The sequence below is a fragment of the Limulus polyphemus genome, unplaced genomic scaffold (genome assembly GCF_000517525.1).
Source record: "Limulus polyphemus unplaced genomic scaffold, Limulus_polyphemus-2.1.2 Scaffold1069, whole genome shotgun sequence".
Taxonomy (NCBI): domain Eukaryota; kingdom Metazoa; phylum Arthropoda; class Merostomata; order Xiphosura; family Limulidae; genus Limulus; species Limulus polyphemus.
In genome coordinates, this window is record NW_013666679.1 from 18,847 (window position 1) to 46,404 (window position 27,558).

At 34.9% G+C, this 27,558-nt stretch overlaps 1 protein-coding gene across 1 annotated transcript in view; it reads left to right on the forward strand.

Moving 5' to 3' along the window:
* The first annotated feature begins 11,040 nt into the window (after positions 1 to 11,040).
* LOC111086403 overlaps positions 11,041 to 27,558 on the forward strand; it is a 33,145-nt gene continuing 16,627 nt past the window's right edge. Inside the window, exon 1 of the mRNA XM_022389090.1 lies at positions 11,041 to 12,003. Coding sequence (XP_022244798.1) covers positions 11,948 to 12,003 — 56 coding nt within the window. The 5' untranslated portion in view covers positions 11,041 to 11,947. The remainder of the gene's footprint in view (positions 12,004 to 27,558) is intronic.

Consider the following 27,558-nt stretch of genomic DNA (forward strand, 5'->3'; position numbering starts at 1 on the left):
TGGGGTCAAATGTCAAACAACCTAAAATGTATATTTTGGGCTTATGTGCGGTTATACGTATAGCAATAGAAAGGAAAAATAACACAAATATAAATTTTCATGCGCCCAGCACATGTTTTACTACTGTGACATTTTGGTCAGTTACATCAGGTTAAAAGAACACCAAAACACTTCCCAAGTCCATGAGCATATGAATAAAAAACAAACATAGTTTTTCTGAACAGTACTAAAACATGAACATGAAATTAACAGAAGAAAAATCAGAGAAGCTTTATATGTCTTTGATTGTTCTTTCCCCACACATTCATAATCTTATGCAAATATTTTGCACAAAATATTTCTTATATTTATTAATTTTTTGTTTGTTTGTTTTTGTTTAGCCATAAATAAATAATATGTAAATTCACGCGGATTGATACATACATTAATAAGTAATCACTGTCAATTCTAGAATATAAATACATTGTTAGATTGTTTACTGTTGATTTAAATACTAAAAAGTTCTTTACCGTTAAAACTTTTATACTTGAGAATGATCGCACCAGTGATTAAAACGTCGTACCTGTTCTAAAAACAAATCTTACTTCCGGTAAAAACTGTAAATTGTAATATAATATATTTTATTAGTAAATAAAGTTAAAACGAAACTACTAGTGATATAGACAGTTTTCAATTTTTCTGTTCTGTTAATGATTTTTATGGTGTCAGAATTTGTCATGTTGGGGTTGCGTGGCGGAGACATGTTGCATTCGCCCTCGAATGTTGGCCTCTTTAATTTGAAAATAAAGTGTGATATTTGGAATGCACATGTCCGAGTGCGTGATTTCGTATCCATAATATGCCTTTCCTAATCCACTTTGTATCCTCTTTCTTGCGTTTTTATAGCCAAGTAGTGGTTAATCCAATATAGCTTAGAATTACATCTAGGACATTTAAAATGAGCTTCTTTATCTTTGTTGTAATACACTTACAAGTTGAAAGACAACTGTGAATCAATGGACGGATAGGATAAGCTCTGTGAAAAAATAACACAATTCATTTTTTTACGTTTGATATATGTTTGTTAGTATATGGCAATATTATTGACAAAGATTATTCAGTAACGTTACATATTGGCTGTTTTGAATTTCTGGCATTATATGATCATGTAAGATGTTACCAATCGTGATATTTGGAAAGCAGTTTTCGTTTGAAACTGAAATATTTTCAAACTCCGTATGAAGGTGTTCACACGTGCTAGTGATTTGATAAGCAGGACGAATCACTCTCCAAATAAGTTGTTTTAAACTATTCTGGAACGTAGCTGACAAACTTAAAGGCCCGGCATGGCCAGGTGGTTAGGGCGCTTGACTCGTAATCTGAGGATAGCGGATTCGAATCCCCGTCCCACCAAACATGCTCGCCCTTTCAGCCGTGGGGACGTTATTACGTTACAGTCAATCCCACTATTCGTTGGTGAAAGAGTAGCCCAAGAGTTGGCGGTGGGTGGTAATGACTAGCTGCCTTTCATCTAGTCTTTCACTGCTAAATTAGGGACGGCTAGCGCAGATAGCCCTCGTGTAACTTTGCGCGAAATTCCAATCATACAAGCTTAAAATACAATTCTATCAATTTTTTTATGGAATACTTCACATTGAAACTTGCCGTTATTATTATGTAACAAAGTATAAAAAAACAAGTTGGTGTTCCTTTTGATGTTTTTATGTTAGTGTTGAGATGTCTCGACAATTGTTCTGGATCGTTAAAAAAAACACTAAAGTATCATTAACATACCTCCAATAATATACAGGTTTAAAACTCAAAAGACAATTTTCCAACTACCGTTTTTTACGCAGTAGTAAAGGAACAAGTTGATGAGCGATTGTGCTAACTTTGATCTTACTGTGACACTATCAGTTTGAATAGAGGTCGTGAGAGGATCTGTGACCATAGTCTTCATATTCGTGATTTGCCATTTTGCAAGTGAAGGATGGTGTCTCATGCCTGCTTAGATGAAAAGACCCGTCAGTACTCCAACAAGACTACTGGATGAACCAGTCACTAGTACTACTGGAAACAAGACCTTTGAGACATATATTCGCCTTCTCAGCTAAATGGCAGCAAGATAAAACAGATAAATTATCAAACTTTTAAAGAGACAGCTTAAAGAAATCTAGACTGGCTATTAAAACATTTCAGGCAGGTTTTCGTCTGAATGGAATAATTGGACTTGGCTGAGGGACAGTCACTGAAACACCTGAAAATCAGTCCAGCTCTTTACAAAAGAGAATATTCGAATGTCCAACAATTTAGTGACGGGTACTCGGTGTTTGCTGAACTGTAGCATTTATTTGATTCTCTGAGGAAGCAGAAAATTCACAGGGATGAATTCAAAGCTTGAAATCGTGGACCCAATGAAAATTTGGTCATTTACTCATATGACTTGCAAATGCCTACATGAAAATGCATATCTCAGCAGGAGCCTTGCAGATCGTGACAAGGTTCTTGTTAATAGCTCTATAAAATCATTGCTGATTGAGTTTATGAATATTAGGTATATCATGTCCCTGAAAAATGCAGTTTTAATAATGTAGTTAGAAGTGACCATTTTATCCAGTAAGAGTGAAAAACGAGCTTCAGAGATGATCCAGTCTCAAAAGGCTCTGTACACAGCTGAATTGGATTGGACTTTTCAAGAGTCATGGGGCTTCTTTGGTCTGTCTCAAACGGCTGTGCCTTAAGTGCAACCCTCAAGGGTATGCTGTGTTGTCCATGATTACTGACTGGTCTCCTCTAGTCCAACTTCAATGACTTTTCCAATACAGCAACAAGTGCCTTCTAAGAGAAGCATGAGAAAGAATGGTACTTCTGCTTTCATTGCATTCTTGTCAGACATTGGATGCAAGATTGTCCATTTTCTTTCTTTTAATGGGAATAGTGAACATAAATCACCTTCTGATCAGCTTTGCAGGAGATGTAGGAGAGTTTAAGGCATGCAGTGAGTGGTACTGCTTCAGCTATTTTAAATTATCAGAGACTGAATTGGATTTCACCACCGCTTGAGATGGGCATAACTGCATTCTTGCATTCAGAGGGGGGATAACTGGTTCAGTCATATCTGGTTATGCACTACTGTGCCTGTGCAAATATGATACTCGCTTGAGAAGTTGAATTTCTGTTGGACACAGGTGCAGCCAGGACCTTGATCAACTTTGTGATGTATCAGACATTCTAAGTGAAGCCATCATTTTGACCAGTTAATTCCAACTTTTTTTTGGCAAATGAGGATAAGCTAATTTTGAGTGGTGTTTTATTGGTGCTGTCACCCAAAAATCAAAAGTGATAGTTTCTTTTTCGGGACTGAGCAATGAGAACCTAGATAGGAACCTATTGCAGAAGTTGTCAGTTAATTTCACTTGTTGAATAACTGAACTGCAGTTCACTGTTACAACTGTCCAGATACGAGCCAGCCAGAGTGCAGAAACAGTGGACTGCAACTGTAAATATAGAGAAGACAGGTATAGTAGAAGTGATCTCCGTAGTATGCTGTTGTTGCAGTCTACTGCATTATCACCATCTGTTGTGGTGATGAAACCAGCATACAAAATATGCTATTTTCTGTAAATAAATTTGGCTACATTCACCCTGCAAGGCTTGAAACTAACTTTATTGGCCACTGGTCTGTGCACTGTTTGCTTTGTCCAAGGCATGAGACATAGTGATGTCATTTAATTGAAACAAAGAGACAATAATGATCTCTCCAAAAACACCTGGAAGTAGAAATATGTGATAAAAATAAATTTAAATTATGCTTTGCCAGTTTTTTAGAGCTTAGAGATGTGATATTCCTAATCCTTTACTATCCCATTTACTTCTCTAAGCCTATTTGAAGGATTTTTGTGAAACGTGTATATGGATGTCAACTATTGTATATGGGTATGATATATTAAAGATGTCTTTCAGGGCGAGTCCCAACCTATGAAAATTATTTGACAAGGCTTTAAAAAAGATAAATAATAAAAGATAATCACTGTGGGCTCATGGGTAATGGTCTGGTTAATCTGTCCCTTGGAATGGGCTTAGCCAGACCTATGTTAGGTTGTTAGAAATAAGCCTGAAATTGAAAAAAAATTATAGATCAATGTATTCATAATTTATAGGTGATTTCTTTCCAGCAACTGAAAACCTAAATGCTTCAAGTGAAGAGTGGACATTGTTTTGTTTTCTTGGAGAGTGAATCCATTATTCCTGCAAACTAACCAAAACAAAATATTCACAAGCCGTGTGCTCTTAAGGCAACTCATAAACCATACCAAAGTTGTCTTTTAGAAATCGGCTTTTAGTGAGTATTGCTAAGCAAGCTCGTCAAGTGTTCTTGCGGTAAGGGCCGAAAACGCTGCTAGCTGCGAGCGTACCCAACTTATGACTTAAGGCAGAGTTGTCATAACATTTTTTTGTAGTTTGCCTGCTACTCATAATTAGGACTATTTATTATCAATTGCAATTATTACTGTAGAATTTTATCAGCTGTTTTGATATAAGTAATTATATAACTGCAATAGAAATTCATATGTCAATACCTGTATTAGTATTACAGGTAATTATATGTAGGGTACACAGTATTGTATTCTATCATGATAACTATAACGCTTGTCGCGTTTTTCCTCTCCTGTCCATGTTTAATTTATTTTCTTTATAACATTTCCATAATCTGTGTTCTCACCGAGAATTTAAATGTATCTGTTGGGCACCTGTGTACCTGAATACAACACTAGTATATAATAGACTGAGAAACAGAACGTATACTTTTATAGAAATACGATATATGGGTGTGTAGAAATAAAGTAAATTAGGTTTTAAGAACCAAATATGTAATGTTGCTTAAAGAAAATACATTCGTTTAAAGAAATATAATATATACAGAGGGTGAGTGCATTATATTAAAATGATTTTGGAGCCTCACCAATTCCTTATAGTTCATGTTACCACATCCAATGGCAATAACCCTGCATAAGGTATCATGTCCATAGCACGCCATTTTTCTTTGTGTGCGTTCTATAATACAGTCTTGGCCAAAATGTTTCCATACTGTTTCTATATTGATATTATTGTCTATATGCATGGAATAGCTATTGATTAAATGCCCGAGTAGTAACAGAAAAGGTAACGTATGATCGGAAAAATATGTATAAGTTGTTATTCTGGTCTGTATAAGTTGTTTTGAGTATTTGTTCGCCAAAACACACACACACACACACACACACCTTTTTTGTAGAAAATTGAGTGCGTTTGGTATAATCTTTTTCGAAACAGATCAACACTTTTTTTTCAGACAGTTTCTTTGTACTTTATGAAGAGTCATGCCTTGTTACGTTCCAGAGGTTATAGGGCGTCAAATTGTTCGACTGTCCAGACGCCCGAAAAACTACTGCCCGAGATGACCGTGTTTTGATCAGGTTAACATGTCAAGGTCGAAAGAAGTCTTTCAATACCTTACGACAGAAATGGCGTGAACGCATTCATTCCAGGATATCCAAAATAACAGTGAATAGAAGACTAACTAAATAATGTTATTTTGCGAGAAGAGCTATCTTCAAACCAATATTAACCAGCATTCACCATCGTCACTATGCTACTTGGTCAAGACAGTTAGGGCACTGGCGACATGTCATCTTTTCAGACGAGTTTTGTTTCCGGCTTGTTAAAGCTTATGGTAGGATTCGTGTTTGTTATTAACCTGGATAACAGATGAGGGAAGATTGTCTTTCCCACAGGGAACACACAGGATATAGTGCAGTACAGTTTGGTTAACTATTCATGATGATGGAAAAAATTCTCTTCATCTCCTCCATGGAAAAGTCAGTGGCTCTTCCTACAGGCATCACACGGAGACGATGTTTCTGCCATATGCTAGGGCAAGGTTTGGCAATAACTTTGTGTTCCAGTATGAGAATGCCACTGCCCACGGTGCGCGTATTTCACAGGCTTATCTCGACAAGATTGCCATGACCAGCGTCTCCAGATTCTAATCCCATTGACAACTGTTGGGCATAACTGAGCTGGAAAATTGCTAACCACGATCCTAAACCAGCTACTTTAGCTGACTTGCAGCGCCTCCTAGTGACAAGTTGGGGTGAGATCACGGATGATTACATTAATAACCTTATCGACAGCATGCCACATCACCTTGTGGAAGTTATTAGAGTACGAAGAGGACTAACCAAGTAATGAATGTTCAATATGAACTTATATAAGGCTAGAGACGCTCTTTATAATAATGTGAAGTTATATTTTGTCATTATATATGTTTTGGTAAGGTTTTGTTGTGATAGATGAAATGATGAATTACACATGTTTCTACAGGTGTCTGGGAAAATTGTTTATTGTTCTAATAAATCGTTCATGATGTCCATAGAACCTGTTTTATTATACAAATTACATACGTAAATGTTTAATATAACATGCATTTTTCAGTTTGACAGCGCCGAGTGTATTTGTATTCCATCCTAATAATAATTATGTTATTTGCTACAAAGTATGCAAACATTTTGGCCAAGACTGTATAATGCACTCTGAAGGCAGCGCGTTGTAACTGATGCTATACAGGGGTGTCTATTTTATTGAAGGGGACCATCTTAGATAACTTTTTCGTAACGGGTTATCTCTGAAATAAATAACCAGGCCTTCTGAGTTTCTGAGCTAAGCCTTAAGGAAATAGAGAGTGAGTGTCACAGATATAGAACTATCAGAACTATCTTTGTCTTCATTTTGTTTAGACATGAAAAAAAATTGCCTTGATCTTCATTTTTGTTGAAGTATATACTCTATCAAACAGCTGGCCACTCTTTTATTCAGAGACAAAATACAGCTTTGTTTAATGTGAGAGAAAGCTGATTTTGTTACCCGTAATAACTGAGTGTTTCCTAGTCGATTTTTCAGTTATTTTTGCAAAATTTTCCTTTTGAATCTATACTTATTGTGGTTTCTGTGGGTTATGTATAGATTCCAGTTTTATCTGTGTCAATATAATGTGTACAGAAGTGAAATTTTGTGTACTTTAGTGTACATAAAAGTGGGTTATTATTTACTTTAATATAGTTTTATTTCCAAATAAAAAGAATCGACTTATTGTTGAATTATACGCATTTCAATAACACTGCATTCAAAACATGATAATAAATTATATATTTCCCATTTCTAGAAGAATATTTGAACTTGCTATATTTCTCCACAGGATATTACAGAAGAAAAGTTAGTGACGTGGTTCTCAGATCTGCGAATCAAACGACGAAGGTATGTATGTACTCGTGGTGTACGTACTGTTGTACGCTATATTTGTAATGTTTTAAGTTAAATGTTAGCTAGAGGGTGCATGAAGTTAGGACGAAAATCTTCTAAAAGTAAGCCTAGAATACACAGAAAGTTCTAAGTTTGGCGTCACAAAAATCTAGTAACATCGAGGAATAATAAAAGTAAGCCTAGAATACATACAAAGTCCTAAATTTGGCGTTACAAAATATATTAACTTCGAGGGATATCTAGAAATGAAAGATCAGATACAGATACATGTGGACCAGTCAATTAACTAAACTAGTAGTGAATTAACCTGTTTTGTTTCCTGTTTGTAAAGCACCAGTTTCAGTGAAGTACTTGGATCAGTGTTAGTTATCAGGTATATTCATTTACTCAATAAATCAGCTGTGAAACTGGGAAATTATATTTATTTTTACGTTAGTCGTAGTACATTTAGCATGGCATTTCCGTTTGAACGCCTTTTTAAACGTAAACCTACAAGTTACAACAGTGCGTAACTTTCCACTTCAAATATATTATTTTTATGCAAGAGGATCCCTGAAAATATAGAAAAGAAAAATATACAGGAGTATAGGAGTATACATAAAGAGTTCAACTCGATATTTTATGAAATGTTTAACCATTACTCACTAGGTATAACTAATGTATGTAGGTTTTTGTTTGTGTTTATTTCCATTTAAAGACTTCACCTAAAACACTTGAACAGATGAATAGTATTTGGAGCATGTTAAAATAATACTTTAATTAAATCTTAAATAAGGTATCTAAACTAGGAGAATCTACAAACTTGAATAGACATGTGTGTGAACATATACAAGGTCAGTATTATGTGCGTCGATCTGTGACGTAGTAAATATGTAGAACTTCACCTCGAGAATCGTAAAGACCTATTTTTATTTCACGTAGTGGTATAAGTGTTTTCGAAATGCTGTAAAAACCAACATATAAGGTAATAGTTAATCATATGAATCTGTAGTTGCCTACCCCTCTCCTACCCACCTCCACAAAAGTCCAACACATGACTTAGTATTCATTTTGATAAGAAACAAAAATTCCATATATGCTATATTTATATAGATAGGTAGGAATCGGGAAATTTGTTAAACGTATACATTCAAATTATTTAACATAACAAATAGTTTTGTAGTACTTATCATTATGCTTAGGAGGATCAGAATCACTCGTTTTTTCCTTAAGTAAATTTGCTCTATCATTTATAGTATTACTAAACATATGCTCGTGATGTAAATACCTCGATGACCTTTTGACATAGATATAAACTTGTATGTACGTACAACTTGTTGTTCATAGTAGTCAGACTGTAGAATGAACCACTCTATTTACTTATTTGAGATCCAGTAGTCAAGATGAATTACTTGAATGCAGAGTTGTATAAAGAAATTTCCAGCAAAATAATACAATTAAATATCATGACAAAAGCGCTTTATTTCTACACGTATGGAAGAAAGGAAAGTTAAGTAATGCATCAGGTGATAAGAACAGTGATTATTTTAACTGTTTTTATGGTATAAGATTTCCTAAACGTTAATACGGAAACACTTTAACTTGCTTATTTTGTTAGTTGTCTTGGTTCCAGCTTTCACTGGGCGTGGTTCACCAACAGTGATATTTGAATTGTATAGTAAAATCTGTGTTTCTAGCTCACTCTTAGAAAATGTATATTTGAAAACCAGTAATTTGTGAAACTAACGGTGATTCGTAAACTAGACACTAGTATCTTTTTCTCTAAAATAGAGTCATCGTCCATCGTATTTTCCCATTATTCAATAATAGCGCTACAAGTAACTAATGGATGAAATATAGGTGTGTCTTGAAACTCCGAAAATACGAAGCAAAAATATAAAAAAATGGATCCGAGGTTCTTGCCATCTGTCACGATTATTTCCTCTGTTTTTACAGTTTTTATGATAGATTGTCACGGCGTTCAACAAAACATTGTAATGTTAACAGAAACTTTCGAGTTGTGCAACTCAGATATAGAGAAAAATTATTTCAGTGGAACTTTTTGGGGGTAGAATATACAGATTCTATTACAGATAGCAATCCGCAAAATGCTCCCCCCCCCCCCCCCCGTGGTACAGCGGCATGTCTGCGGACTTGAAACCTAGAATCCGGGTTTCAATATCCGTGGTGGGCAGAGCATTGATAGTCCATTGTGTAGCTGTGTGCTTAATTACAAACAAAACAAAGTCCGTAATATGTGCCTTTTCTGGTTATTGTAAATGTGTATAGCCTTAACTTAAAATTCTGAGCTTCTTAACCAATGTGATTCCTAAATTTGAAATGTATCATCTACTGGATTATTGTTATACTTGAGTGATGATTCTTATGACAAAACAATGGGCTAACTCTGTTTTTAGTTAATTAATAATTATATTAATTATACAATATATATTATAATATAATACAATATTATACAATAATTACTAAAAATGAATAAGCTTAAAATCATAAAAGGAGCAGATAAACCTAATTCCACTGGATCAATGTTACTTTTGGATGAGGCAACCATCAGACTTATGAATTATTCAGTAATAAATGATGCAATTGTGAACTATATTAGAGACATTACATTGTTAATATAGACGAGTTCACATGTTTTACTGTAACAGAACTATTACTGGGTTTTACAGAAAAAGTCAAACAGTTGTATATACTTCGCGTCCCCTGGTGGGACAGTGATAAGTCTTCGGATTTATAACGCTAGAATCAGGGGTTCGATTCCCATCGGTGGAGACAGCAGATAGCCCGATGTGGCTTTGCTATAATAAAACACACACACACATATACTTCGCGTTAAACTACAATGTAGAAGATAAAAGTATAAACGATATGATTTTTATTTTTAAATTTTGATGTTTCTGCCAGAAAATAATTTGTAAGAAAAAAAACAAAACAAAAAATTCGTTGGCTAACTTGAAAAACTTGCAATTTGTAAGTGTGATTAAAGTGATTAAAAAACACTGTTGTTTCTGTAAACTGTGTTCTTTATTTGTTGACAGTCAACTCTATGAAATTGCCCCCCTCCCCCCAATGGCTCTGCAGGATTACAACGCAAAAAAATCGGGTTTCGATACCCGTGGTGGAGAGAGCAGATAGCCTATTGTGTAACTTTGCGCTTAACTACAACCAAAACCGAGCACTAATACAATGACAACTACACTTTAAAAATATATATATTTTTGGAAATATGTTTTCCGTTTAAGTTCGGGTTTCCCATATAATCTAATTATTAGTAAATATTATAGTATGCGTATATTTATTTTAGATATACGAATAGTATACAGATATATATATCCAGTAGTAACACATATAAATGACTCAATAAAGCGAAAATTTTATTTTCACTTAATGCCTTTTACGTCTTCTTATGCTTAAGAAAATACGAGGACTGTTACATGTACATTGATATATTTCTAATTTTTCGTATTTGCATAAAATATTCTTCATATACAGACTAATTAACTCTGTATCAGCACTTACAATTACCGACGAATGATTATAAGTTTCCAAATAGTGTTTGTCATAGACTTACGCCGCCCAATTTAAATCTTGGCGTACCGTTAAGATGCTCATACTAAGCTAAGTGCGCTAGTCTTGTTACTGGTACTGGTACAGCTCCTTGTTTAGTTTTTTCAAGTGACGTGTCATGTTTGTGTATGGGCGTACTGCCAGCAAATTACTTCACTAATCACTACCAGGTCTACCATCTTTCGTTTGTGTTTAAACTAAGAGTTTAATTCTGTATTTGAAGCATGTGTGTGGTGTATTCCACAAAATTCTTAATAGTTGCACATATCCTTCACTTGGCTTCTAGTCTACGCCCTTTCTTCAGGTGAGCAAGCTGGCTTACCTGTACTGTAAAATAGGCCACGTCTTGCCTAGGGCTCTTAACCACAGCCAACGAGAGTTGTCCTTCCGTTGGTTGAGTAAGGCCTTGGCAAGTACCGGATTTATATGAAAGAAGCAAGTCAGGCCCGTGTAGGTGGATGATATGAGAGATAGTTGAGACTCTCCCATACATGATACAGTGATAGTGCATTCTTGGAATGATCATCTTAACCCTTGTATCTGTTTTCTTTCCATGATTCAGAAATTTTGAACTCACTACAACAAGATACCCGATCAACGAGCGGATTGTAATCTGAATCCTTCAGTAAAACGACTTATAATTTTGAGAAGCGGGAGTTTGTTCATGTAGCTTCAAAGTTTAAGTTAAGTCGGACCGCTGTCAGCGACAAATCTGTGTTCTCTAGTGTTGATTTAGACATACGTTTGAGTTTCAGTTTTATTCGAAGCATAATTACTAATGGCAATGTTCGTCATTTTAGAACGTCCTGAAGTGTAATTTTGTGAGATACCACATATAATCTTACAGACAGTTGGTCACTGGCCCTGTTGCACGCATAATATTCTTGTAATTTGTATAACAAATTTTGGGTAAATCTGTCGTATTTCATGAATTTATTAATCTGACAATAGTATGATTTGGGGAAGTGTGAACAACATATGTTTTGTTTTATGAACCGAGCGAAGCCAGGGCGGAAAGTACTTCAAAGTTTAACTCTGATCGTTTGAATGAGTTTAAGAAGTGTGTTGATCTTAGTTTAGTAGTTTCAACAGGAAGATCACTATGGCACTTTCAGTGGATGAAATCGAGTGGGGAACAATGAAGAAATACATACGACGGTCAGTAGTTCTTTAGTTAAATAGGCATTTAAGTTTTAAAATTTAACGCATAACTTGTAAGCTTAATCTGGGCCTTTTGTTTATTCCATTCAACTTTCAAGAAAGAATAGGGGTCACCTATTCACTAAAATTATTTTATTTGTATTATGTACAAGACTGGTTTCATATTCGGAAATTTTGTCACCTTGAAATTTAGTAATATTATTATAATAGTAATAATTAGGTTAAAATTTTGAAAGGATAGCATAGAATAAGTTATATATGTATATATATATAAATTTTAAGAAATAGTGTAGTAAGAACCTTCAAATCACGTCTTCACAAGTTACCCATCTGATGACAAAATATCTTCCTGCATCTATCCGAGGCCAGTTTTCGAAAACTACTTTCTGTTGACCTTTTCTGCTTTGACTTTGAGTTTTGTTTTACAATCGCCATCCTTGTGTATGACATGGGTTTTTAAGGCACTTCTGCTGACTTTTGAGAAACCCGTAGAAGAAGACACCACCCTTCGAAAACGTTTACGTAAATCTTGGTTTATGAAATTATGAAGAAATTTGAAAGCTACTTAGTTAATTTTAATTATGACCCTAATTAATTTTTTATTAAATTCATATACAATTATTTCGACTTACAATGTTTGTAAAACTTATTTTTACCATTTTATTCAACAGTATATATAACTTTTTGGTTTACCGGGGAAAGACCACGTTTTAAACTTATTATTATAATTGATTATATTATAAACATTAAAAAACAATCTGCGAATGCTGTATTACGCAATGTCAAATGTATACTTTATTACATTAAATATTTGATAAATTATTGTTTCTACAAATGGGTGATAATCGTTACGTTGTTTAAGTAACATATATATTTATGAATTATTAACTATTGATAATCCAGGAAAAATATATTTGTTTCAAAATTAAAATTGTTAATTTTTCCACTAAACGAAAGAGTAAACGTGTCCTGTAATAAAAAGCTTCATCTAACGGTCTTAACATAATTGTTTTGGAAATATCTCTGTTTTCCATTCCCCACACTGAGTCAACAGTAAGTTTACAGGCTTATAACTCAAAAATCCGGAGCTTGCTTCCCCTGGTGGACAGAAAGCAGACACCGAGAAAGCCTATTTCGTAGCTTTGCGCTAAAATAAACTGTTTAACATATGTTCCGCTTTTTAAAAAAATTAATAATTTTAGCACACATTAGAAGAATGGTAAAATTATAGGAATATAGGTTTTAGTTAAACGAACTCTTCCAGCTTTGATTAGTTCTTCGAGAGTAGGAGAAACTTCAAACTTCTGGATTAATTTATTTCATGGAGTATAATGAGAAAAGCATTAGAAACATACAAATATGCCAATATTCTGTATGCTTCTAATGTTTTCTTGCTCTTCAATGCGTAGTTTTGTTTGTTTGAAGTTATGCACAAAGCTACACAATGGACTATCCGTGCTCTGCCCACCACGGGTATCGAAACTGGGGGCCTCAATGGTAGTACTACTACTAGTGTTACGTATTAGAATTTCGAATGATCTGAAACCGAGCTAAATGGTTCTTTAAATTTAGTAGTTAAATTGCATTTTAGATTTATCAGTTAATTAAAAGCCGATATATAGTCAGTTTATGATATTTGCCAACAAGATTGATACACATAATTTTCTTTTTTTAACCCAAATACGTTTTAATATACATACACAACAATACAATTTACAATAACGGTTATTACAAATAGTTATTACAAATAATGACTTCTAAATAAAAGTTTCACAAACAAGCAATTTAAAGTCTTCTTTCTAGTCTGGAACTTCCTTGATATATTATCGATGGTTCACAATGAGCGAGTTAATTACGAGTTGATGTAGGTACAATTCGTTTCACGGAAAGCTAGCTAGCTTTGTCCTTCGTCATTCATCAGCCACACGCTGAGTTTTCCACCGTTGAAGTTAGGTAATGTTTTCGTAAATGTACTAATGTCCGATGAGAATCCATTGAAGTTAAATGATTCGTAATGTTCAAACATTGTAACTGCTCCTGGTCAAATAGCTTAAGTTTTCCGATTGATAAGCGTTGTAACAATCACAGTTATAACTTCCAAAGTTTATAGCACACTAGCTTTAGCAAACTATTAATAGATACTCGCCCTTTGGTGCGTCGCGTTAATTATACTTATAGGCATGTGGGGGTTTTCTATAAATTTCAGTTTTACGTAACAATATTGGCTCTGACACAAGCGTTTACGTACACACACATGTTGATTCTTACTCTCGAGAATCTTCTACAACTTTGGAGAATAGGCGGGAGTTTCGCAATACATATTTAACAGTATAAGACATGTATATTTCTAAATATAAATTTAATCCAAACAAACGTTGATATTAAAATAAATATATGATAACAAATTCGTTACACCAGTAAAATTAAATCCCAAACTAGTCTAACACTACTTCGCTAGACGATTACAGGGCAAATAATGCGAGTGTATTCTGGTGTAGTAGTTTCTTAATCCTAATAACTACTAAATATAGAAGTAAACTTTCTAAAGCAGTGCCTCTAAACTGGTGGGTCGCGAAAAGGCTTAAAATTAGATGACAGTATTTTATAAGTTATTTGATAGATTGTTTAGTACACCGGAAATTGGAATGGAAAAAAAAACACACAAGTTTCGAAATGTCCTCCCTACACTTGTTTATTTTTTCCAGAACAGGCAGTTGCCGCCCATTCCATTATATTCATCATTTAAAAAAAATTTGCAGAACAGCAGAAGTATAATGCAAACTACATAACACCTCGCAAAATGCTAACTATAAATTAATGTAACGCGCACGAGCCCAGCAGATCAACTGTGAAACAACACTGCCATGCGTCATACTTCTACAATTTTCTTGGTAGACCGCGGGAAATTTCTTGATGAGTGTACCGTGTTACTAAAGAAATTTAGAAACTATATATTAAAGTGTTATGTCTTTGTGCGGCTGAAACTTACAGTCTTGTTTTAATCCAGTTAATTTTCATCAATCCTCTGTTTCAAGAGAGAGAGAAAATATCTCGTATATATTTATTCTGTTAATCCTAACTTTCAGTTATCTTATAATAACTTGGCAAATACATGAAAAACTGGCACATGAAACGATTCAAAGATGTAAGATAACCTTTGGAAGGAATGTACTGAGAAACGTTTCTGCTATGAAAATCTGCGAGGCATAGCCCTAAATTACAACTAAAAACATTTTTTATTTCAATTAGCACTATCCACTCTGTCGGTCTGTCTCTTTGAAAAAATGATTTCAATACATTTCTAGTTAAATTACAGAACAATTTAATCTTATCCGAACTGAAGGAGCGTTTCATTTTAAAATCTGTTTATTGTATGATCAAATATTTTATTCTGATTTCTATTTCGTATAGTGTTTTACATTAATGTTCGATGTTGTTAATATATTTACAAATACTTTGGAAATGTGCAGTGGTCATAAGGTTATGAACTACACTTTATGGCTTGAGGTATTTTCATTTTTCAGTTGCTTGTGGTTTTTAACATAGCTTATCATCCATTGACATTAAGACTCGGACATTATAGAACCGTGGATATTTTTTATATAGATACCGTTCGTTATGTTCAATTGACTATAACGTTGATCACCACCACCATGGACATTAAGGCTCAGATATTATAGAGTTCTGATCTAAGTAAGCTAACTGTGATAAAATACGTTTTATTAAAATAATAGCCCGAAGTCAGACTTCACACTTAGAAATAAAATAATATATATTTATCATTTATTAATATTAAATTTAAAGCTATACTATTCAAGTAATGTAACTACGGTGCAGAAGCTTAATATTGTATTCTTCGTGTTTCTATACAATAAGCCGATGTCTTTGTCAACACGAGTAATGAATAACATTTACATGTGGGTAATATTAGACTTGAATTGTTTTCGTTAATACTAATAGTTTGTAAGAGAGAAAGTATCCATACCTATACTATAAACGTTATGTATGTGTAAGGACAGTACTAATAATTTGGCTAGAATAATTATTGTACCAGCACTCCATACCATTCTAACTGCTAGTCACGAACACCAGAAAACTTGTTTATTTCGAAAGAGAAAACTGGAATTCTCTAGTGCGAGACTGAAAGCAATAGTTACGTTACGGCCATGCAGTATCTCCGAATATCCCGTGGGAAGTCTTAGAAATCTTTTAATGTCAACAGCAATGCTGTTATTAATGCAGGCAGTCGTCTGATTAAATGCTATTCATGTATATTCTTCAAAAGGCTACGTTATCCGTGAGTTGGTTATTTAGTGATAGGGTGCGTTGTTGATGCCACGTCATGCAGTACTTTGTGTGTCACCTGAAACCTAACTGTAAACATTTAATTGAAGTCTGCAACCACCTTAAACAAGGTCACTGGAGCAGGAAGTTTTGTATCTGCTAACTCGTTAAGAGAACCGCCAGTGTAAGTCTACAATGGTGCACTATTACTTAAAGTCAGAAAAGTATCCGACTGCTCTGCGGGGATAAGACAAGTTGGATTGGTATGAAGACTGGCAATACAGCAACAGTATAAGGTAATAATAAAGAGTGCATTTCCTGTCACTGCAATAAGCTACAACAAATGTGTGGAAAAAAATAACGCAAACAAAATTTTACCCAAACCTGACCCCTTTTTGTTTTCTTGGAAGACAGGCCTACAAAATGTTTGCCCTAATTCGATCATAATCCGCTTCCAGCTTGGCTCATTAATCTTGACATGTATAGTCGTGTAGACTATATCGAATATAGTTACGTTTATTCTATCTTAATTTGTAGTTAATTATTAAACTTATATTATACATTTTGATTTACATTGTTCGTTTATAATTTGTATTTAGGAAGTAATTTATCTTATTAAGGATATGACTCTTACATCTAAACTGAGTAGCTATAGTTTTATTTATATGTGTAGCCATTGCCTATCTCTTGAAGGAAAAACAAAAAAAAAAAAACGTGTTCTATTCTGTATTAAACAGAAATTGTTGATAATTATTTGTTCAAACATTTGCTGTGATACTCACAAAATCCACCCTTAGAAATTGCAAAATAATGGTAGAAGATTTATTAATTCGGGTTCTCACATTTTAATACAAAATACTGGCTTACTGAGTTTATTGTATGAGAGATGAAACATCTTTAGACGTTTCTTTCCATCATGATCGGTTTCCAGCCTGTCTCACTAACCCTGAACAAGCTCATCTCTGTTCTAAATTCGATCCCAATATTGAACAAGCTCATCTCTGTCTTAAATTCCATCATAATGTGCTTCCAGCCTGGTTTATTAATCGTAAAAGAACTTATCTCTTTCTTGTGTAAATTTTTTTTTGGAGTTTTAGGTGAACCCTGGCCTTTGGTTTCTTATCGAAGTTAAATGCTGCGAACTTTTGGACAGCCTTCGTTTAACAATGGACTAAAAAGTGTCGAATTTCATACATCTTTCTTCCTCGAGTTTCTTCCAGTGAGTTTTGTATTAAGATTAATAGTAATGATTTGATAGAACTCCAGTTTTACGTTACGTTGGGTGGTGTAAGTATGTTTTCTGTCTTGTCTATATGTTTTTTAGTTTGTCCACAGTCTATTTTTGGAGTTCGGTTAATTTTCTTGCGGATACTTTGGACTTTAGAATTTTCTTCTTTAAACCTTCAGTTGCTTCTGATATTTTATCTGGCTGAGTAACATATTTCATTGGCTCTAACTTATATCTAACAAACTTACTTAAACGTTTCAACAGCTCTATTAACATATAAGAGACAAGAGAAAGAGCGTAGACTTACAGCATCTAACTTTAGCAGTACTGAGTAAGGAAGCACATTGTGCTAATATAATAATAGGTTGACAAACAACGATTTATAAACATAAGGAAGAATTTTATTGATGGTGGAACATACTACATGTATCAATAGAACATTGGTCTGGTTTCTTCAGGTATGATCAGTATCTATCTACCTAAACAGTTGTTTTGAGAAGAAGAAAAAATTCACATTCGGCGTTTTACAGTCGAACAGTGAAACAATTAATTATCAGGGATGGTCAAAAATTAAGGAATCTTCTTCACCCGCACAAGGTGTTGGTGAAATTTGCTTAGATGGGGTGATGATAGTTTAGACTTTAGATTCTGATTAGAAAAATTTTGGTATTAACTTGATAATATTTTTTAGCGAAATGGGTGTTTCTTTAGAGAGAAGTAAGACGGAGGCAAAAGTGAAGATAAAGCAAAGACTGGCAGGGATTGTATGATCAGTAATAAGCAATACAAGGTTTATCTGTCGTTACAAAGAGAAAGGACCCAAAGATTAAATATGACGCAAATGGTGTCAGCAGGTGACAGGATATAGGTAAAGTCAAATCTGGTCAAGTGTATGAACGATGAATAAACATTGCCAAAGAAGTTAAACCCTCTAATTGAAACCAACCCATATTCTCTCAAAAATTATCTATACTTTGTCAATAGAATCAAAAACTTCAAGGTAAACCAAGAAGATATATTGGTATCTTTTGACATAAAATCTCTATTTACCTCAATACCTGTAGAACAAGCCTTACACTATCTAAAAGAAAAACTAACAGACAATCCTGTTACAGAATACCTTATCAACATCACAGAACAACACTTCTTTTACATACGAAGGCCAGTTTTACAAACAAAATAATGGATTATCGATGGTATCCCCCTTTCTCCTCTACATGCCCATTCTATAAAAAGAACAGTTTGGAAACAAGGTCACACACACACACACACACACACACACACACACACCAAGAAACCTGAAATCTGGTTAAGATACGTAAACGATATATTCAGTATATTGCGACATGAGAAAGATACGCTATTTAATTTCATTGCATTCTTAAACACATTAAGACCCAATGTCATAATTTTCACACATGAAATAGAATCTAATAGTTGTCTTCCCTTTTTAGATGTGAATGTAAAAGAAGCAAATAACAGTTATTACCAGTAATATACAGGAAACCCCATTACATCACCATGTCACCACTTATCATAGAAAATAACCTCCTGCTCCCCAGTGGCACAGCGGGATGTTTGCGGACTTACACTGCTAGAAACCGTGTTTTTGATACCCGTGGTGGGCATAGCACAGATAACCCTTTGTGTAGCTTTGTGCTTAAATACAAACAAATAACCCGGTATAGTTGTTCAAATACAAAGTGTGTCGTTGCAGTTGTTTGAAAACAAAGCGTACAGTTGTAGTTATTAAAATAGAAAGTTTCTCTGTAACAACAGAAGTCTGTAGCATGTTGAAAATGTGCAAATGGGTTTATGTGTATTCACGGTAAGCATGCAACAACCTACTTCACCTACGCAAATCGTGCTATACAACTTTGCACCCGCAAAGAAGACTTGTTAATTGAATTGAACTATTTAAAAATATAGCACCATCTAGAGATTTTAACCCAAACAACAGAGATAGAGCTTGTATCAAACTTCAAAACAATAAAAAAGAAATATTAACTTTTCACCTATCAACATAATTTGTTTCATTCCCTTTCGTACCAGAGATTGCTAATGGAATTACAAGCCTATTTAATAATTTAAACATTGATGTAAAAACTATATTCACATAAAATTAACACCTTAATACTCAACCGAAATAATTCATACTAAAAGAACAAAAACAAGGCATATATATAGTATCCCATGTGAGTGTGGAAAGAAATACATAGAACAAACGTCACATTCCTTAGAAATAAGAGGCAAAGAACACCAAAATTGCATGCGTAGAAATGAATTCCTGATATCCGCCTTAACATATCATCAATATGAAACAGGTCGCAAATTACTTTGTGATGAAATTCTTTACTTACGCCAACCCAAAACTTAGAGAATGAAACCGTTTAGAAAATACAGAAATCATCAAACCAAATGAGCTCTCACTAAACCGTATTAATGGCCCTAGCAACATCAGCCGTTTTTGACAAGGTCTATTTACCGTTTATAAACTTTACCTTTACCTATATCCTGTCATCTACTGACATAATTTCTGTCACATTTAATCTTTGTCTTTGCAAAACAAACAACGAATGTGTAGACACTTAAGCAATAAGTTCTATACCCCAGATTTTGACCCTACTACAACTTCGAGTCGGGCGTAGAGGAACAGCAGTTTCCGAGCACCCTCGGTTTTCCTCGGAATTTCAAATAGAAATTCCTGCCAGTATTTCTTTCTTTCTTCTACTGATCATACTTGAAGACCAGTGTTATATCGAAACATGTAGTATGTTCCAGAATCAATAAAACTTTGCTTATGTTTGTAAATTCTGTTTACCAACCTTTTTTTGTAGCAGTCTTGTTTCTAGAGGTAGTGGACTCTCGCATTGGAAGAGTGTGAAGGTGCTTAACAGAGATCACCTACCTTAGAAAAACGTTAAAATGACGTATGCCGTTTTATTTATTTATTGTTCCTTTCAATAATAACATTGATACACTAGCTACTATATCAAATATAATTACGTTCATTTTAATTTGTCGTTAATTATTAAACTTGTATTATAAAAATTAATTTGCATTGTTTAGAATTTGTATTTAGGACTAATCTAAATTTCTTAAGGTGGGCGGACGTCGTAAGATATTATTGGGTTTACGGCCAAAAATATCGTTAACAGCGAGGGTACCCAACCGTTGAAACAATTTATTCTAGTCTTTATAAGTAGATACGTAAAAACAATAATTTAATTCGCTATACTGATGACCGGGTTAATTTTAACTTTCTCCGATAGGAGGGTATTATATTGTATACCTTGTTGTAAAACAGCTTATTGGTAATTTTAATAAACAGTAAAAAGCATTATAAAAATGCAATTATCCGTACTGAATATTTTTGCTGTTAATTTTATCACATCGACATACCAATTCCCTGAGCTTTGAATGCATGGATATGGTTTAGATATGCTTTCAGTTTTTGTGTTAACTAGTTAACTATAATTAAGCGTGGCACAGAGCTTGAGCCATTCCTTTAAATATATATTGTGAGTAATACGTATGAAGTAAGCAGTTATATGTCATTTTTCTGTGTAATAAACACATAAGTAAATGAATAGCTTACACAACTCTGATAAATATTATAAGGATTAAAGACCGATATTTGTCGTTTGGATTTGAAATTCTTTAAAAAAGATATATAGTTGTTACAATTTTAGTAATTCAAATAATGTGTTAAATGTTAGAGTTCCAATTTGTTGTATATTTTTCACTTACATGTTTTTTCTTTCGGATTTGATAACAATGTGAAAAAGATATGCAGCATAATATAGGAAAATAAATAGGTGTTGGTTCTTTTAAAATTGGCCATATATAAAGTTATCTTCTCAGAAACGTTGCCTGTCTTTAATTGTTTTTCGTATTTTATATTCTATTTCACCATATACACGAGTTGGACTTCGTTACACGTGCCTTCGACTCATAATCCGAAAAGGTTATAGGGTCAAGGCTTGCCTGCGCCATGTTGTTGTGTCCTTGGACAAGATACTTTACCCCAATTACTTCAGTCTAGTCAAATGTATAACGGGTACCAGCGGATAGCTGGGGTTTGACCTGCGGTAAACTGGCATCCCATTGGGCAAGGGGGGGGGTCCCCATTCTCCTCCGTTTACGCCATTGGAGAGCGAATTAAGCCCAGGTTTTGTGTCTTTCAGATGCGAAGAGTAATACCTCACTTTTTTTAAATAGTTATTTTTCACGTGTATCATATAAACCAAGGGTTCCCAAAATCCAAGTCCTGTGATCAATTGGGAGAGGGGGGGGGGTACCATTCTCATATATTTCAGTAAAATCTAGTTGTAGTCTTGTTTTTGTTTGGTTTGTTCAGAAACATTTTAAGATTGTTTGTTTGTAATTTAGCACAAAGCTACACAATGGGCTATCTGTGCTCTGCCCACCACGGGTATCGAAACCCGGATTCTAGCGTTAATAAGTCCGCCGACATACCGCTGTGTCACTGGGGGGCCCATTTTAAGATCACCAGTTGAAAATTACTTTTAAAATAATATATTTGTTTTATTTGTATCTTGTTCTGCGATCCTACCCGATAATTTTTGCCACCCACTGGTATATACTTTATTCGACAAGTGCTTCATTCAGTTATTTTAACACAGTTTTGTAAGCGGAGAAAGTAGTAAACTTAACTGTACTTTCGAAACCGCTCGTGTTATAGGGTTTTTAATAATTTCTATTAGTATTAATTGTCAATCGTCTTTTTTCGGAGGTGTGAACTAGACATTCTTCTCGTGAATTTGATTTGTTTGTTTGTTTTGAATTTCGCGCAAAGCTACACGAGGGCTATCTGCGCTAGCCGTCCCTAATTTAGCAGTGTAAGACTAGAGGGAAGGCAGCTAGTCATCACTGCCCACCGCTAACTCTTTTACCAACGAATTGACCGTCGCGTTATAACGCTCCCACGGCTGAAAGGGCGAGCATGTTTGGTGGACAGGGATTCGAACCCGTAGATTGCGAGTTGAGCGCCCTAACCACCTGGCCATGCCGGGCCCTCGTAAATTTGAACAAGGGACCTAATGAACTTTTGGGCAAGAGCAAAGCTGTAATGGGCCAGTACCTGGATCCTAACATTTGGATCCATAATACAGCATCCGCGTTTTAACTAATTGTTATGCTAAAGCTCCCGGAACGATAAAGAAAAAGCACCAACTTAACAGAGACTATGCTGAGAAGTGATGTGTGGTTATCCACGTGCTTAATACCACTGGTGGACGTTTATTTGTTGCAACTTGACATGGTTGGTCTTCAGGAAATCACCCTCCCTCTGGTGGCTCAGCGGTATGTATGAGGTCTTAAAACTCTAAAAATTGGGTTTTGATACCTGCGGTGGACATAGCACAGACAACTCAGTGTAGCTTTACGGTTAACAACAAACAAGTTTACAGAATATAAAATCTGTCTGATTACTCTTCGTTATGTAGGGTTTATTTTTCTCAGTGGATATTATAATAAGAAGGTAGGTTAAAACACATTTATATTTGATTTCTACTTCACAGTAGATACATTTAAATCGTGATTTAATACATGTTTGGCTACTGCATTACAGTATGTATATCTTGATGGTACTTTAATACACTTTGTTTCTGTATCGTGGTTATATTTCAGTGAGGGTTTTTAATAAGATATTCGTTTAATACACATTTGATTTCGTTGTTAGAGTTATTTTATCAGGATGGAAGTTTAACCTGCATGTCGTTGATGTGTCACAATATCACTAAACACCGTGGTGATTAGTATGTAGGGATGGGCCGGGAAAAATAGTCGACGCATATTATGTATTGTTCATATAATAATAAACACATAACTTCGGTTTTCAAGGTTTTCAAAAGCTATTAATACCTTCAGTTTAGCCAAAAAACATCGCGAATAGCATAACAGCCAAATGTTCTACTGATTATTCTGATTCTGGCGTCAGAAAAGGCTAGTTCACCAATGCTTGAAGTTGTTGTGATGATTTACACACCACAATGTCACATTTTAACTTGGGGAGTGCAGAAGCAGTATAGCGTTTCACTTAATACACGATGTCCATCAAGATAACTCAGCACACCAGGCTAAAACTGCTGTCTTCATATAGATTGCCATTCATTATAGAATATTCATTTGTTTTGTTTTTTAGGAGAGGGAAACATGTAAAAAAAGGAGAAAAATAAAGATGATTTAGGGACGGCAATGTCATTATACAGAAACAAGATAGGAATGAATACACAAAAACCCCTACATAAGTACCCACTGGGTCAATGTTACAAACGTGTGGGAATTAGCCATTGTAAGATTTTATAACATTAATCAGCTTAAATGCTTTTATTCAAACCTGAATTCATGCAAATGAAAGTAATTCAACATTTAGCTGTAGATAAAAGTTTTTCCGGGAATGATTTGGCTACTTATGTGGGAATTTTTGTATGGTTTGGTGTATTCATTCCTGCCTTATTTATGTACTTTTTGGCATTGCTATCCCTACATTATCCTTGTTTGTTGTTTGTTTTTACTTATATATATTACGTTGGTAGTTCAATATATATATTTTTCTTCGGTCATAGTGAGGTGTATGACAGTGGGTATTTAAACTTTAATACACATTTGGCTCTTGTGTCACAGTCACTAGAGTGACTAGACAGTGACTGGGTCCTTGGATAAGGACAAGTGGTATTACCAAACAAAATATATTATGTTCAGTTTTCAAGGATAACTCGAAATTCGTAAGATTGCGCATGCGCCGCTATGTCTATGCTTCGAGGCAACCGGTTTTGGTTGGGGGACTCGCTCGCTTTTTTTTTTTTTGTCATGACTTTCAAAACTGGAGTTAATTTTTTATTTCCAAAATATTTACAAGTTGGTCAACCTTTAACTTGTTTAAACGGAGGAACTTGGAAAGTATTCGTGTGGAATAATTATGTTTATATAAATATATATAAAAACTGTTTCAAAATCACTATGTATAACTATATGTAATATTTTTTCAGCTCTTCATGGTTTTGTAACATTCGGTATAACAAACCTAAAAGTAGTCGGCAGTTCAGAGAATATTAGTATAATCGGAGAAAATTTCTTTGTGTGCAAAAATATGCATAATATTACAGAATTGAAATGTGACTTTCTTATTTAGATTATTTAAAACATCATTACTTTGAAGTTACGAGCAGACAAATTGCAAAAAAAAACAAAAAAAAACAACTAAAGATCAAACCTCTGTTGTTCACAACATTCATTTTCAGTTGAACTCACAGTGGTTTGATCTTAGTCTTTCATTGATTTCTAAGCTCAGAGATACAATAAACCTATTTTACCCACATATATTTCTGATATCGTTCAAGTATTAAAATTCTAATTTTCATTTTAACGTTTTGAGTATAATGTTCTAATCCTAGTATACACGAGAAAATAATTATAATTAATGTTGGGTTGGACTGTGAATCTGGTGATTCACGATTATTGTGCTGTTACCGCAAAAATGCTTTCCGCATTTTGGGGTTTTGGGTGCGCTATAAAAGTGATGGTCCAACCCCAATAGTCTCTCAAACTAGCCCAAAATTTGGTGGGTGTTGCTACGTAGCTGCATTCCTTCTAACCTATTCGTTCAAAATTAAAGGTGACTATGTGCAAATAATCCTTAGAGTAGCTCTGCTCGAAATTCTGAAACAAAGTCATATTGTGGACAAAAAATTTGGAATCTTTTTTTGGGTTGGATTATTTTTCGTTTTCAAATGCAGATTAAAAGTGGCTAATTAAAACGTTTTATCCTTTTTTATGTTTTTAAATAAATAATCGTATATTCTTTGGCTAACAAATATTAATGCAAGTTATTAATAGCAGTATTGAAAAATATCAAGTATTTTATTTTATATGGTATTGGACTTACGTAACGATTCATTTATAAAACTGTCATCATAGGTTAGTTTGTGAAATTGTTCCAAATTTTTGGTGCTTTATAGAATTACCATCATAGGTTAGTTTGTGAAGTTGTTCCATATTTTGTTGGTTTCGGATATTCACTTGAAGCTACAGAGGGGTTCGCTACACTTCTGTCCCTAAACGTGAACTAGAGGCAGCTAGTCAGTAGTACCCACCGTCGGATATTGGTATTTGATCGTAATTATTATAACGTACCCATGGCTCCAAAGCGCGGAGAGCGATTTTACGGCAACGGGACTTCAACTATAGACTGTAGGAATCACAGTCCGGCGCGCTAACGACAAAGCCCTACCCGGCCCACTTTTGATGCTGAAAATACTTGGGATGGGGAGAAATAGATAGCGAGAGAGAGCTTGGGTGACAAGAAATCTAATAGCCCAAGCGCTTTCAAAAGGTTAGTCTTCGTGTTATTAGGAACGGTGTCACACCTTACAGGGATTTCATTGTTTTTGTCCTTGGGCAAAATATTTTACTCCAATTGCATCAAGGCGAGTATGTTTCGCCATTCTTATCTGCTTGTTTTGGTTTGAATTTCGCGCAGAGCTACACGAGGGCTATCTGCGCCAGCCGTCTCTAATTTAGCAGTTAGATACTAGAGGAAAGGCAGCTAGTCATCACCATCCACCGACAACTCTTGGGCTACTCTTTTACCAACGAATAGCGGGGATTGACCGTCACATTATAACGCCCCCACGGCTGAAAGGGCGAGCATGTTTGGTGGGACGGGGATTCGTTGGTAAAAGAGTAGCCCAAGAGTTGGCGGTGGGTGGTGATGATTAACTGCCTTCCCTCTAGTCTTACACTGCTAAATTAGGAACGGCTGGTGCAGATAGCCCTCGTGTAGCTTTGCGTGAAATCCATAACAAACAAACCGACAAAACTGGCTGGAGTAGTGCTTACACTGTGGAAGCCACAATCCTCAGACTGGGGCCACTGTAATTAAGTGAAAAGCATCAAGGTACTGACCTAGTACAGTCTTGCTGATGACCCAAAGTCCTTTAGATTCTTTGTCCACATATGTGAGAAGAATGGTTCATACCTGAGAAAGAAGATGGTTGATGCATGCGCACACAAAGAAACAATAACTTTATACTGTTGGGTCGTCAAGAAATTTATGTCGCGTTTTGGAACACTTTCATTAACTACCCCCAAAAAAGCGTACATCACGTAGTTAAATAGTTAAACGAACCTCCTAAACATCACGTTAGTGTAACCTATATAATGTGTAAAGTTTAGTATACTCTAATCCCTTATAGTGACGGCACAAGACGAAACACGCATTAGGCATGTAATACTGTTTGAATACAAGAAGGGACACAACGACTCTGTAGCCACAAAGAATATCAAACAATTTTATGAAAATGTTTTGAACGTTCTTAAGTGTCAACGATGGTTCAGCAAATTTCGTTCAGGTGAATTTAGCCTTAAAAACTGTGATGACAGGGACTAACATGTTGGAATTGATATTGATGCTCTGAAGAAGCTTGTTGAGTCTAACTCAAGGCAACACACTCGTGAAATGACCCTGAAATTGAATGTCTCTCATGAAACAATATGTAAACATCAAAGGAATATGGGAAAACTTCATAAAGAAGCTGTTTGGGTGCCTCACGAACTCTCTGATGATAATCGTTTCCAAAGTGTGAACGTTGCTTTGTTTCTTCTGGTGCATAATCCGCGTGAACCATTTTTGGACAGAATTATCAACGGTGATGAAAAATGGATTCTCTATGCGAATATCAAACGCCAAAAACAGTGGCTTAGTCCTAGAAAAAACTACTTCTGAACCCAAAACCTGGACTCCATCCGCAGAAAGTGATACTTTGCATTTGATGGGACATCAAAGGAGTAATTTCCACAGCGAACTGTCAATGCAGAGATCTATATTCAGCAACTGGAACGTTTAAATCAAACCCTTCATCAGAAACGCCCTTCACTCGTCAATCGGAAAGGTGTTCTTCTTCTCTACGACAATGCACGTCCACATATGACACGTTTGACGCAACACAAGATTGTGGAGTAGGGTTGGGAAGTTCTCCCCACCCACCATATTCTCCAGATATGGCACCATCAGATTA